This window comes from Parasteatoda tepidariorum, chromosome 1 (genome assembly GCF_982258835.1).
Source record: "Parasteatoda tepidariorum strain Cologne lab strain chromosome 1, Ptep-v5.0, whole genome shotgun sequence".
Lineage (NCBI taxonomy): Eukaryota > Metazoa > Arthropoda > Arachnida > Araneae > Theridiidae > Parasteatoda > Parasteatoda tepidariorum.
Window position 1 is genome coordinate 40153337 of NC_141755.1, and position 13403 is coordinate 40166739.

Sequence of the window (13403 nt, forward strand, 5' to 3'; positions counted from 1 at the left end):
AATAGTAAGTAAGAATAATATTATTTCCTGATGATTTCTGATAAGAGTTTTATGATGTGAGTTTCAGAGCCAAAAGATGCAAAATTTTACGGATTTTTTGCACTTTTGTTTAAAAACTTCTGAATGATGCTTCAGACACTGTTTTGTAAGAAAATTTAAAGAATATTTAATTTTGCACCAACTGGACATTAAATTTGAATGAACGGTTTGGTCAGAATCGGCAGTTAAAAAATTAAAAAAAGATTTCGGCTTTGACTGAGAAAGTGTTACGTACATTTTCAGACAGCTATGGCCTGGAAATGTCTCTTAAAACTTAATACAAAATACTTAAAAATTATAGATTATTATATTCAAAAAGCACAATTTTTTTAAAAATTTAATTCCTTTGAGTCCACACTATTAAAAATTTCTAGGGAAAAATGGTTAAAATAATAATTATTTTATTTATTTGATATTTTACCATATTTGAATAAAAGAGTCAAATAACAATAAAAAACAAGGTATTCAAACTATTACCTGTGAGAAAAAAGTTTATGAACCGCTTTCATCTAATTCAAGGGCTCGAAAAAACTCAGAAATTTTACCCGTCCACGAGGACGCTTGTTCCACGATGTACCCGTCCTCCTTTGAAACTAACCCGTAGCTTCTAAATAAATAAAAATATAATTTTCTTTTATTTATTACAAACATTTATATAAATTGCACAATGAATTGTTACTAGGATTACATTATACAGTAGTAAAATAAATACTAGGTTACTAATAGTAACCTCGTATTTCTTTTATGAAATAATTTAAATGACAAAAGTCAAGTTATCTAGGACGTCAATTTATCCGAGGGTATTGCGTTTTTTAAATGAATCAAATATGACGTTTGCCAGTTCCACAATCAAGCCAATGATTTACAGAGGTTTCTGCACGGAAATCTGAAAAGGTTTTTTCATTTAGGTACATGTTCATTATTGCGTTTAACACTTATTGTTTAAGACCAGTACGTAATGTGTTTTTGTGTAAGTTCATGGCTGAAAAGTCCCTTTCAACCACTGAAGTACTCCCAGACAGAGAAAACATCAATTCTAATAACAAAAATCGAAAATGTATCACGAATATTAACGGGAAAATGTCCGACCGCGCGGACGTCGGATTCGAGAAATTCGTTGTCCGCGGGGAATTTTTGACCACCCCGAGAACTGGCGGACGGGCGGGTTTTCGAGCCCTGGGTTTAGTCCCCTAGAAGAAAGATATTTTTAAATCCATCATAGTTTTACATGTAATACAAAGCTGCCTTGTAAACAAAATAGCATCAATAGCTCTGTTGGGGGATTATTGCCACAGCTTAGTGAACATACATAATAATTATGCAATACTTTGAAATAAGAAATATTTTTTTACAAACTAACTGAATCGTTTTAAATTTTCCAATGCACAATGAAGGTCAACTCAATAACAAATTGATGTTTCAATATAATTTTTTTGTAATATGATGAAACAAAGCTATAGATTCTCACGAAAACGTGAGCTTAGCAATCAGAAAAATGAAGTAGATCACGCATTAAAATTAGAATCTGTTTTATTCCTATTTCTGCATTCTATAAATAACACTAATCAAATATATAACATAATCTTTTCAATTTGAACAAATGACTGCTACTGAATTGATGTATGCTAATTCGCACTTAGGAAACTTTGCTCATACTGTTCGTTCGTGACATAAAAATCAAAGAAAAACATTTATTTAATCAACAGTTCTTTTTGCATAAAACGGTTTATATATAAATATATCGTTTTGAGATAAATTTTAAAATTACAAGAAAACTTGAAAAAGATCTTATAGATTATTTTCTAGATAAGACGGATAAGATAAGAGTAAGATTATTTTCTGAAATTTTGCTTTAAAAAAATGAAATGTTTTTATCTTTGTAACTATATCATTTTTCATGAACTAAGAAATTACTTGGAAAACAAGCTAATTATTCCTTAACCAATGCCTTATTCCTTGACTAACTTAATAATATAGATTTAAAATGGTTTTCTAGCAAAGAAAACACTAGACAAAGTGATATTTTTCGTAGTCGGTCAATTAACCTTTAACCTGTCTAACTAGCATATTGTAATGTTTCTTTAAGGAAAGAAAAATAACACTTTTATGATTAGATTAGGTTCATATTTTTTTCTAGGTACCCATATAGATTCCAACTAATACAACTAACTGATGTTAAAACCATATACATATGGATTAATATTTTCAAAAATTTTGAAAGAAAAGATTGTCTTGCTTATAAAAGATTAATATTAATAATCCAATAAACGAACCCAAATTTCCAAGCATGCTTCTAAATTAGTTTTTAAATATTGCAAAAGATACGTTCAAACGGTATATATATATATATATATATATATATATATATATATATATATATATATATATATATATATATATATATATATATATATATATATATATATATATATATATATATATATATATATATATATATATATATATATATATGTATATATATATATATATATATATATATGTATATATATATATATATATATATGTATATATATATATATAAGTTCTAAATGAAGAATAAAACAAAAAAAATTATAGGCATATGAAAAAAAAGGGGGGGGGGAATAATAAGTAAAAAATAACAAACAACAGTTTATATAATAAAAAAAAAGAAAAAAAAAGGATGAAATTTTATTTAAAAAACCGGAAAAATAAAACCGGAAAAAAAAGATATAATCTTTTCTTCTGCCCACACGATTATATCCGCAAAACAGAATGCTTTCTGATATTGTATCAATAAAGCCAAAGTAGAATATATTAATACAATAGTGTGAGGAGCACTCAAAATTTTTTTTTATAAAAATAACAACAAATAAAATATGTAAATAAAACATGTTTTTTTATTATATAAACTGTTTGTTATTTTTTACTTATTATTCCACCCCCCCTTTTTTTTCCATATGTCTATAATTTTTCTTTGTTTTATTCTTCATTTTGAACTTATCTAATGAGTTCTGTTTACTTGCAGCTTAAGCCCAATAAATGAAACTTATTGTTTTTCTTAACTTTCTTCGTGTTTTCTTGTATTTACTTATTAATTATCTATATATATACAGTACCGCTCAAAAGTATCAGTACACCTAGAAACTTATAAAAAATGGCAAAATTCAAAGTGTCATAACTTCTTTAAAAATGATCAAAAATGCTTCTGATTCAGCTAATTTTGAAGCTTAAAATCTCTACTTTTATGCATTCTAATTGTTTTTAATTAATATATTTTGCAATTATGTACAATTACACTGTAAACAATCATAGAAAATTGTATTAATTTTTTGTGAAGTTTGACGTGATGTACGGGCACAAAGGGGTTAGATATTGTTAATTTTTACTATACCATTGAAAAATTTGGACTTTTAACTTTCATTTAAATAAAAAATTCCAAAAAAACATGTTTTTTGACGAAGTTATTGTCAAATTAAAAAAAAGTTTTTTTTTCTGAATTTAATGATTTTTCAGCAATTATATTGAATTTTAGTGTAATTATAATATGATGTGAAAATTTTTTAATTAAAATAAATTAAAATTTAATAAATCTCGATAATATTATTTCATAATTCATTATAACAATTTTAACTGTTTTTTGGGAAAATATAATAATGAAATAAGAATCAACGTTTACAATTTAATATTTTGAAATTTATTTTTTCGTATTTTTCTCAGAAAAAATTTGAAAACAAAAATGTAATAATGAAAAAATATTTTACATCATATTTTGTTTTCTTCAAAATATCCTCCCCGCGCTTTTATAATTGCAGCACACACTCGAGGCATCCGATCAATCAGCTTTTTTAATGTTATCTTGTCTATTTTTCGCCACTGCTCTTGAAGGACTTTCCACATATGATTTATGCTGGTTAATGGATCGAAGACCGAAGGTAGGAGGACGAACCTAAATAGTTCCTGTGCGGAATTCATTATAATTGCTGAAAAATCATTAAATTCTGAAAAAAACCCTTTTTTTTATTTGACAATAACTTCGTCAAAAAACATGTTTTATTGGAATTTTTTTTTTAAAATGAAAGCTAAAAGTCCAAACTTTTCAATGGTATAATAAAAAATAACAATATATAACCCCTTTGTGCCCGTACATCGTGTCAAACTTCGCAAATTAATACAATTTTCTATGATTGTTTAGAGTGTAATTGTACATAGTTGCAAAATATATGAATTAGAAACAATTAGAATACATAAAAGTAGAGATTTTAAGCTTCAAAATGAGTTAAAGCAGAAGCATTTTTGATCATTTTTAAAGAAGTTTTTTATAAGTTTCTAGGTATATATATATATATATATATATATATATATATATATATATATATTTATGTGTGTGTGTGTTTTAAATAGGTACGTTAATACTGTTAAAAAATAAACTAAATGTATAACGCAATAATGTAGCTTGTTCCAATTTAAGTCATTAACTCTAATATTTTTGTGAATTGCTCTGTCAGTATGTTTCTGCACAGATTTTCCTTTCATACAGAATCTTATTTTTCATTCATAGATCATGTACGTAACACGGTAAATAATTATGGATGAAAGTTACATGTTTCAGATATTACAGGGAACAGATTATGGTGTTGATGGTAGTATACTTATAATATTATTAATGAAAGTAACTAGTTAAGTATTGAATGTATAAGTTCCACTTATTAACTTACGAAGTTCAGTTTTTTTTGTGCTTTCGTAGTTAGTTAAGAGAGAAAACTAACAGAAATGTTTTTTCCAATGCCCACCGAATTGACACTCGTCATTTAGGTATCTGTAGGGCATATTTGCGAGCCACTCTTTCAGGGGCACCATATTAGATGTGCCAACGTCGCTCTCACAGTAAGAACAGATAGTACAAAGAAAAATATAACAATAACACCGATGCCTTATCGGGTATTCAAACCCAGGACCTCTCTATTGTGAGGCCAGTTCCCCGCTAACGAAACAATCCTATCAGATTTAACAGAATTATTGTAAGAATATAAATTTTTTTTTCAAAATTAGGTTTATTATTTTTAGATTTTATAGATGCAATGATCGAAATTTCAAATTCTAAAATCTAATTACAATTTTAATACTAAAAAATATTGCTTTTATCCTTTGATAAACGAATAGATGTCAGACGAAAAGAAAATGGGAGGATATTAAATATTAATTTTAAATTTAGTCTGCCTCTCTCCAATTCATTAATCCCTTTTAAGTCTACTGCATTTTAAAATATTTATTAAATAAATATTTAACTGTAATAGATAAATATTGCATTATTCTAAAAATATCCACAGCATTTTGAAAATTTAGTTTTCCATTGTTTGGATTGTGGTCTGTTAGCTTTGAATCTGAATTATGGTTAATACTGAATAGCAATTTCATATTTTTACGTATGCTCCTTAAATATTGATGTAAGTCCTTTAATTACATATTACGTATGATGTATATACTTTTTTACAATTCTGATACAGAGAAATTTGTTTAATTACTACTTTGTTGCATTACTATGCCCTATTGCTGTCTAATGATATAATATTTTTAATTCTGTTTAAATTTTTAGGATATTTTCTTCGTTTAAAGTAGGGGAGACTGGGTTCAATTGTAACATTTTTAACTTAACTATTTTTAACTATCAAAAAATCCAATATATTATTAGTATTCATTGACAGACGAGTAAAGTAGACTATCCTCTACTAGAAAAAAATAAATACCTTATTTTAAATGTTATTATATTAGTTATTAACAATTTTTGACAGTCGTGCACTTGTTACAATTGTCCCCACTTACGGGGTCAATTGTAACAGTTCATAAATTCAAATAAAACATAGTTAATTATACATATTATGATAGTTGTGATATATTTTTTTACTGATCAAAATAGTAGTGATATTTTAGGAGTAAAAATAATAATGAGCAGAGACCTAAAGGTTAAACTTTTAACTTTAAGGGGTTAAAAATTTTAATTTATGCTGTGAAAGGTGACAAATAAAATAATGCACATGCAACATAATATAAATGATATAGGAAACTATTGGTGGTTCTTAAAGAGTTAAGTAATGGTTTATAAACATAAGATTACTTATTTTCAGCTGTTACAATCGTCCCTTTACTTATTGTTACAATCGTCCCCAAGACGCCATTTCAGTTTCATTTGTTAAAAACATTGCTAGTTAATTAACAAAACTAATTCTGTTTTATTGAAATGTTAATTAAGGTGTCCACTTACATATTCGGTTAATAATTTTTATTTGTTTAAACAAAATTACTTTGTTACAATATAATATAATAATACCAAAAAAAGTACTTACGTAGCTTGAAAATATCTTTTGTGATGTAACTCTTTCAAAAATACATAAAAATGGTTGCCAGCAGGGGTGTACATGTATATTTATTAAATACACCTTGTGCGCCACATAGGAACCAAATCTAGAACTCGACACTCGAAATCGTACCCTGTTACAATTGACCCCACTCTCCCCTACTTATTACTTGCTTTTTAAATTTTTCAAAATAAATTTTTTTTCGATGTATTGTGATAACAAAACTAATCCTGTGAAAGTTTGAGAAAAACACAATATTTTACATTTTTTCGTGGAACAAATGAATTGTAAATCTGGCCATTACTTTTTTTTCTACTACGTTCATACTAAATATTAAGACAAAAATACTTTCAATGTATACAGATTAAAATACTGCAGTGTGTGCAGTACATACATACTCAGTGTTTACACTCTCTGTATCGCAGGTCAAAAGTAATTCTAAAATCTTCAAAAATCATCAAGTCATTTTTCTTAGATAGTTTCGTTCAAAATTCCATAATACCAGCTTTGAACAACGAATTTCTGGGAATGCATGCTAATGAATAGTACCTGAAAAAATAAACACATTCGCGATGTATATTTAGCTTGACCTTAACGTTTTTATGATTTTTTTAGTAATAAAAGTATTTTATTTTTTATGGTTTTTGTCAACAATTTGTTTTACTAAATCTGTTGGCATTTAGAATTTTTTTTATATCCTACATGAAAATACTGGCAAGGAAAGATTTTAGTTCGGAAGGAATTAAAAAATTAAAATTTCATACAATGATCGACACACATATCACGTTTGGTTTTTGCATTGGTAATAAATTAACCTGTATTTTAAAATAAATGTGGTAAATGTTGTTGTTGTTGCTTATGCCCACTTGACCAACAGAAGCATTAAATCAAGTCCATGAACTCATTCAAAAAGCTCCCAAAGCTATGTACTCTCTGACTCTATCATGGTAAATGTTTACAACAAAAGTATTCGGATAGTTTAAAAGAAATTCGCCAATGACAAGATTGTTCGAAGATGCATACATTGCTTTTTATTAACTGTTTCAAGCAAAAATATTCTTTAAATAAATTTCTTTTTTTTTTTAAAAATTTCCAGTTGTTTATTTTAGACAGTTTTTATCGTAAAATATATTATAGCTAAAAATACTTGGACACATTCACAGTGAAAACAAAGTTTTTAAAGTTAAAAATGTCAATCCGAAATCTGTAGAGAATTTCTGCTCCTATAGAACAAATTCTTTCCTGCTTAATCTAATAAATTCTTTCATTCTTTATGTATTATATTTTTACAGGATGAAACCATCAGTAAAGACTAGCATGTATATGACTATTTTCTTAGTTCTTGCAATTTCGCAACTTAGCTCAGCAGCCGAGTGCGATCCTAGCGTGTGCGGCATAAGGGACTCTAGAATCAATTGTAATAGAGGCTACAGAGCAGTCTTTGCAACCTGTAGTTGCTGTCTTACTTGTGAAAGAGTTCTACGTAAGTTATCTCTTTCTGGAAAGAGATCATTAAATTAATTATTACATAATTGAAATAGTTATGTGACCTAAACTACCACTAATATAATTAAATATCAATTCCCTGGTATATAAGGCATGTAAACTTGATTCTATTTCGTGGTAGCTTCGGAGTCGATATCACGCTCCCCACACTGGTGACCAGGACGTGGTATGAACTCCTTATACCATTAACATAGAACAGTAGTTTTTTTTCTCAAAATAGAGCTCGAAAATCCGTTGAAGTAAGTGCATTTCTCCCGGCTAATAACAAAAAAAGGAAAGAAAGAAGTAAGAAAAAGAAATGGAAACTATATATATATATATATATATATATATATATAAATATATATATATATATATATATATATATATATATATATATATATATATATATATATATATATATATATATATATATATATATATATATATATATATATATATATATATATATATATATATATATTATATATATATATATATATATATATATATATATATATATATATATATATATATATATATATATATATATATATATGTCGATATTACGCTCCTCGCAGTTACATAATATAATTTCTTCATCTAAATAGTTATAAGTTAATCATAATTGGCAACTAAAAAAAAAATTGTCTAAACAATTTATAGAGTTTGAGGCATTTTTTTAGCAGTTTTCTGGCTTGTTAAAAGGCATGTCAGATAAGAAATCAGAATTCTTAGTGAATTTTAATATGCTCTAAAAATGTTGTTAAATTTTATTGAATAGTTTTAAAGTTACGGGATAAAACGGGATTACAGCTGAATTTTTTAGGGTGTTGAAAAACACTATTTTTAGTTTGTGTTTTATTGTTGGTCTCTTAAACTTCAAAAAGTTTTAAACTTCAGTGATATGTTTGAGAAATCGCATGATCTAAAAACTTCTGGAGTTAAGAAATAAATCATTTATTAATTATTGAGTAATACGAAAAAAGGTATTAGTATAGCAGCTTTTCCATTATTTTGTCCACTCCCTGTATATATTATCATTCAAATTGCATCCTGTTCTTAGCACTGAAGAAATTTTTTTTTAAAAACTCTAAAAAAAAAATAATAAAGATTTTAATAATTTTTCTGCCCATATAATCTTTTTATGAATTACATTTATGATTTTCTTCCTTTTTCTATTCAGAACAAGGAGAACAATGCGAAGTAAGACGATCTCAATACGAAGTGCTTAGAGGAGGAGTAGTCTATGAAAACTTTACCTACCCCCATTGTGCCCAAGGTCTATATTGCAGTTATTCCAGAACATGTCAAAGAAGAAACTTTTAATTATTTTACATTGTTCCAATCTAATTTGGATTTCTAAGATTACTGGAAATTTAAAATTTCCCCTCCATTGATTGGATTAAAGTAATGTTTCAAAAACTCCATGTTGTTTCCTTTCTCGCTTTACACAATCAGAAAATAATATATTCATCCTTAAACCATATCTTGAACTATGATACTGTCATGATACTGTCTATGATACTGTCCTGAACTATGATACTTAATGAAGGGTTAAATTAACGTCAAAGATCCGGATATCTTTGATTGTAATCAGTATAAAATAACCGAAAGTTATAAAGATAGCCTGTGTAGGATTTTCTTAATCGCCTGTTCCAAGAAACTTACGATTTGTCTGTAATATTTATTTATCTTTCGCCCTCAAGATTTGTGCATTTTCAATGTACCTAAGTTAGTACCTAGCGAAGCGAGCTTGTTTTACGAAGCAAATCATAAAAGATTGCGTAGCAATTTTCGGGGGTTGGTGAGCGTTAGCGAGCAGGGGGCGCAACCCACTAGTTCATTAAAAATAATTTTGTTTTTACATTCCAGTTCTCACATAGTATTCAGATTCAGAACAAGTTCTCTTCAGAATGTGGTAAGATTTCCTGGTGTAAGCATATTTAATAGATTTTCTTATTAATTATATAAAAGTGAAGGAGCGAAACTGTAAATGTGCCACTTCTTTAGGTTTTTAACCCTTTGCACGCGAAGTCCTTTTAACAGTAAAAAGAAATGGACGCAACCTCTAGCATTTTGAAATAGTTTTCACAAACTTACTTCATAATACCCGGTGATCACTGAATGAAAAGGTAACTAAATATTAAGAGGAAAAAAAATTCACAATTAGAGTGGTGGGTAATTTACGGGCGGCAGTGGTGACTGATAGTGACTATCAGTGCAAAGTGACTCTCGAGTGCAAAGGGTTAATAGTATAGTTATTACGACTATACATAGTATGAAATATTTCGTGACCGAAGGATTACCACTACGGTTAAATCATATGCTACATATGATTGAGACAACAGAGTCTTCCTTTTTTAAATTTATTTCGATAACTGAAAAAGGTTTGAAATTCAAGGCGAATTAAAAAAAAAACCTGAATGTTGATGAAATTAACTTTAAAATTTGTAGCATGATAAATGAATTTTTGTCAAATCAAAGAGTATTCTCTTCCTCATTAAATAGAAATATTTAGACGATTCCCTCTAAAATTATGAAAATTGTTCTAAAATTTTTTCCGCGCATGCCCTGTATAAGAGAACGGCTTCAATTACTTATATTTTGCTCAGTTTTAAGCAATTTATTTTTCAAATTTTAAAACAAAATTTTTTAAAACAATTTGTTTTAAAACAAATTTTTTTCAGAATTTTATTGAATATTTTAAAAGTTACAGCTAAGAAAAGTAAGACAACTTTTTATTTTTTATTTAATCATTTCCATCCCAGTTCTTGGGAACATAACTTTGATAATTCTTCTACATTTCATTTTATTTGGATGGTAACTTTTCCAGTTATTACTTTATTTATAAAAGATTCGCTATAATATATACTTAGAAAAATATTTTTAGATATGGATTGAAGGCAAGAGCATAACGTCTTTTTAACAGGGTATCTTAATTTCAGAAAAAAATTCCCTAATTTTTTCAGGTAAATTACAGCTAAAATCAATACCATATTTTATCTACATCATTCAATTTTTCTTCAGAAAAATTTGATTATTTTATTTGTATTGGCAAATATTAGATTTTCTATGTAAAAAAATATATGATTAAATGAGGATGGGAACATTTCAGTTTGACTAAAGTGTAAAATTTTTGCAACAAATAATAGTAATAGATTTAGAATGGTTTAACTCGATTCTCTATAACTAACTACTGTTACTGACAATTTTAAGACTGGTTACTTTCCAGGTATAAAATACGAATTCTCCAGGATTTTGAGAAAAAAAATTGCACCTTCCTCTGACTATTCCCTGATTTTTGAAGCTAAAATAAAATTCCCTGACCATGCCAGGTTTTCCCTGTTTTAATCGCTCATTTGTTTAATTTTAATTTACAAATGAATTGAATGCAAATTAATTGTAAAAAAAAACATAATAGCATCTTTGGTAATTTTTAAATTGCTTTTATATAATGTTATATGCATGCGCAACACAACTGAGTCAAGTTTTTTGAAATGTGTGTATTTCAATGGCATATTATAATCTGTTTTCCCTCTCAGTAACGGGAGGGGCTCAGTGAGTTAAACAGAAATAAATGAATAAATAATAGTGTGTTTTATGTACTAAAGGAAAAGGAGTAAATAACGTGATGTATATAAAATGCATTTTTCTGGCTTATTGTCTTGTTTGGTTGTTGAATTTTAATAACGATGTAAATTTTATTTCATAATTTATTTCTTGAATAAAAGATATGCTATAAACGTTTTTTACAAAAATGATTAAGATTTTTAAAGTATTTCGAATTTTTAACTTAAACAGTTTGTATTTTACCTGTGCGAAAAGGTGGAAAAACATTAATTTGTCAGTTTGTTAGAAAAAGAATGTACCAAACTTAGTATTCATGTTTTAAAAATTGTCTACAAAATGTGTAAATGTTTTTTTTTTAAGAAAATGTGAATTTTGATGAGGAGCTAAATAAAATTGACTGGTGCGCTCATCTGTGAAATGGAAAAGAAAACTGAGGATTTGAAGTTTTTTCTTATATTGGATAAGATGATTGTAGATGTAGCAGTTGCACCATAAGAGCAATTGACATTTTGCTTTGGAGTCACTTTGCTTTCAATGTAATGCTCAGTAAATCAAGCTCTATGTTCTTCTCGTCTCTTCAGTTTATGCTCTATGAGTTGAAAAAGGTGCTTCTAAAAACGGTATAGAAAACTTAAATATTCTACTATTTAGAAAAAACACATAAAGAATATAAGTGTAAGAAAGCAAATACAGTAAAATATCTTTTTTTTCTGTAATTAAGTTGTCTTATTCACTAATGCATTCTCACATTTTATGTTAAAAAGTTGTATAATAGCTTTCAGGCACCAATTCTTTTTGCAAGGATGTTGACTGATCCACTCCGAGAAGATATGTTATAAAGTGGTAAAAAATAAAAACTAAGACCTGCATAATTTTGCTGCCATGAAAGCTACATAGTTTTAATAATTATCATTGATGACTTAATGTGATTTTTAGAGTTGTGTTACGCATGCATATAACATTATATAAAAGCAATTTAAAAATTACCAAAGATGCTATTATGTTTTTTTTTACAATTAATTTGCGTTCAATTCATTTGTAAATTAAAATTAAACAAATGAGCGATTAAAACAGGGAAAACCTGGCATGGTCAGGGAATTTTATTTTAGCTCCAAAAATCAGGGAATAGTCAGAGGAAGGTGCAATTTTTTTTCACAAAATCCTGGAGAATTCGTATTTTATACCTGGAAAGTAACCAGTCTTAAAATTTTCAGTAACAGTAGTTAGTTAAAGAGAATCGAGTTAAACCATTCTAAATCTATTACTATTATTTGTTGCAAAAATTTTACACTTTAGTCAAACTGAAATGTTCCCATCCTCATTTAATGATATATTTTTTTACATAGAAAATCTAATATTTGCCAAAACAAATAAAATAATCAAATTTTTCTGAAGAAAAATTGAATGATGTAGATAAAATATGGTATTGATTTTAGCTGTAATTTACCTGAAAAAATTAGGGAATTTTTTTCTGAAATTAAGATACCCTGTTAAAAAGACGTTATGCTCTTGCCTTCAATCCATATCTAAAAATATTTTTCTAAGTATATATTATAGCGAATCTTTTATAAATAAAGTAATAACTGGAAAAGTTACCATCCAAATAAAATGAAATGTAGAAGAATTATCAAAGTTATGTTCCCAAGAACTGGGATGGAAATGGTAAAATACGATTCAATGTACTAATGAAGTAACCTTAACTACTATTTAAATACCTAAATAAAATGAAAAAATATGTAAACACTTAATAAAAAAAAATTTCATTACAAAAAGTTAAAAATCCTTAAAATTTTGTACCTACGTCGGTTACAAGGCATTCGATCTCCGAAGAGAATTATCTTGCAATTATATTCAGCATATTATTAAATACAGATGGATTACTATGCTTTCACTTCTTTATCAACTATCACTATTTAGTTTTAAAAATAAAGGAAAACTTACTAATTACCTAACAAACCATAGATGAAATTT

General features: G+C 27.1%; 1 protein-coding gene across 2 annotated transcripts; it reads left to right on the top strand.

Moving 5' to 3' along the window:
* Positions 1-1720: 1720 nt before the first annotated feature.
* Positions 1721-9287, top strand: LOC107455501 (uncharacterized). 2 transcript variants are annotated; one of them, XM_087162244.1, is made up of 4 exons: positions 1721-1865; positions 4580-4660; positions 7667-7857; positions 9046-9287. In XM_087162244.1, exons 2-4 carry the CDS (start codon positions 4611-4613, stop codon positions 9186-9188), a joined length of 384 nt encoding a protein of 127 aa, XP_087018370.1. In that variant the 5' UTR covers positions 1721-1865; positions 4580-4610; the 3' UTR covers positions 9189-9287. The 2 variants fall into 2 exon arrangements, with proteins under 2 accessions (XP_087018370.1, XP_087018378.1); XM_087162252.1 differs by lacking the exon at positions 4580-4660.
* The last annotated feature ends 4116 nt before the right edge of the window (positions 9288-13403 follow it).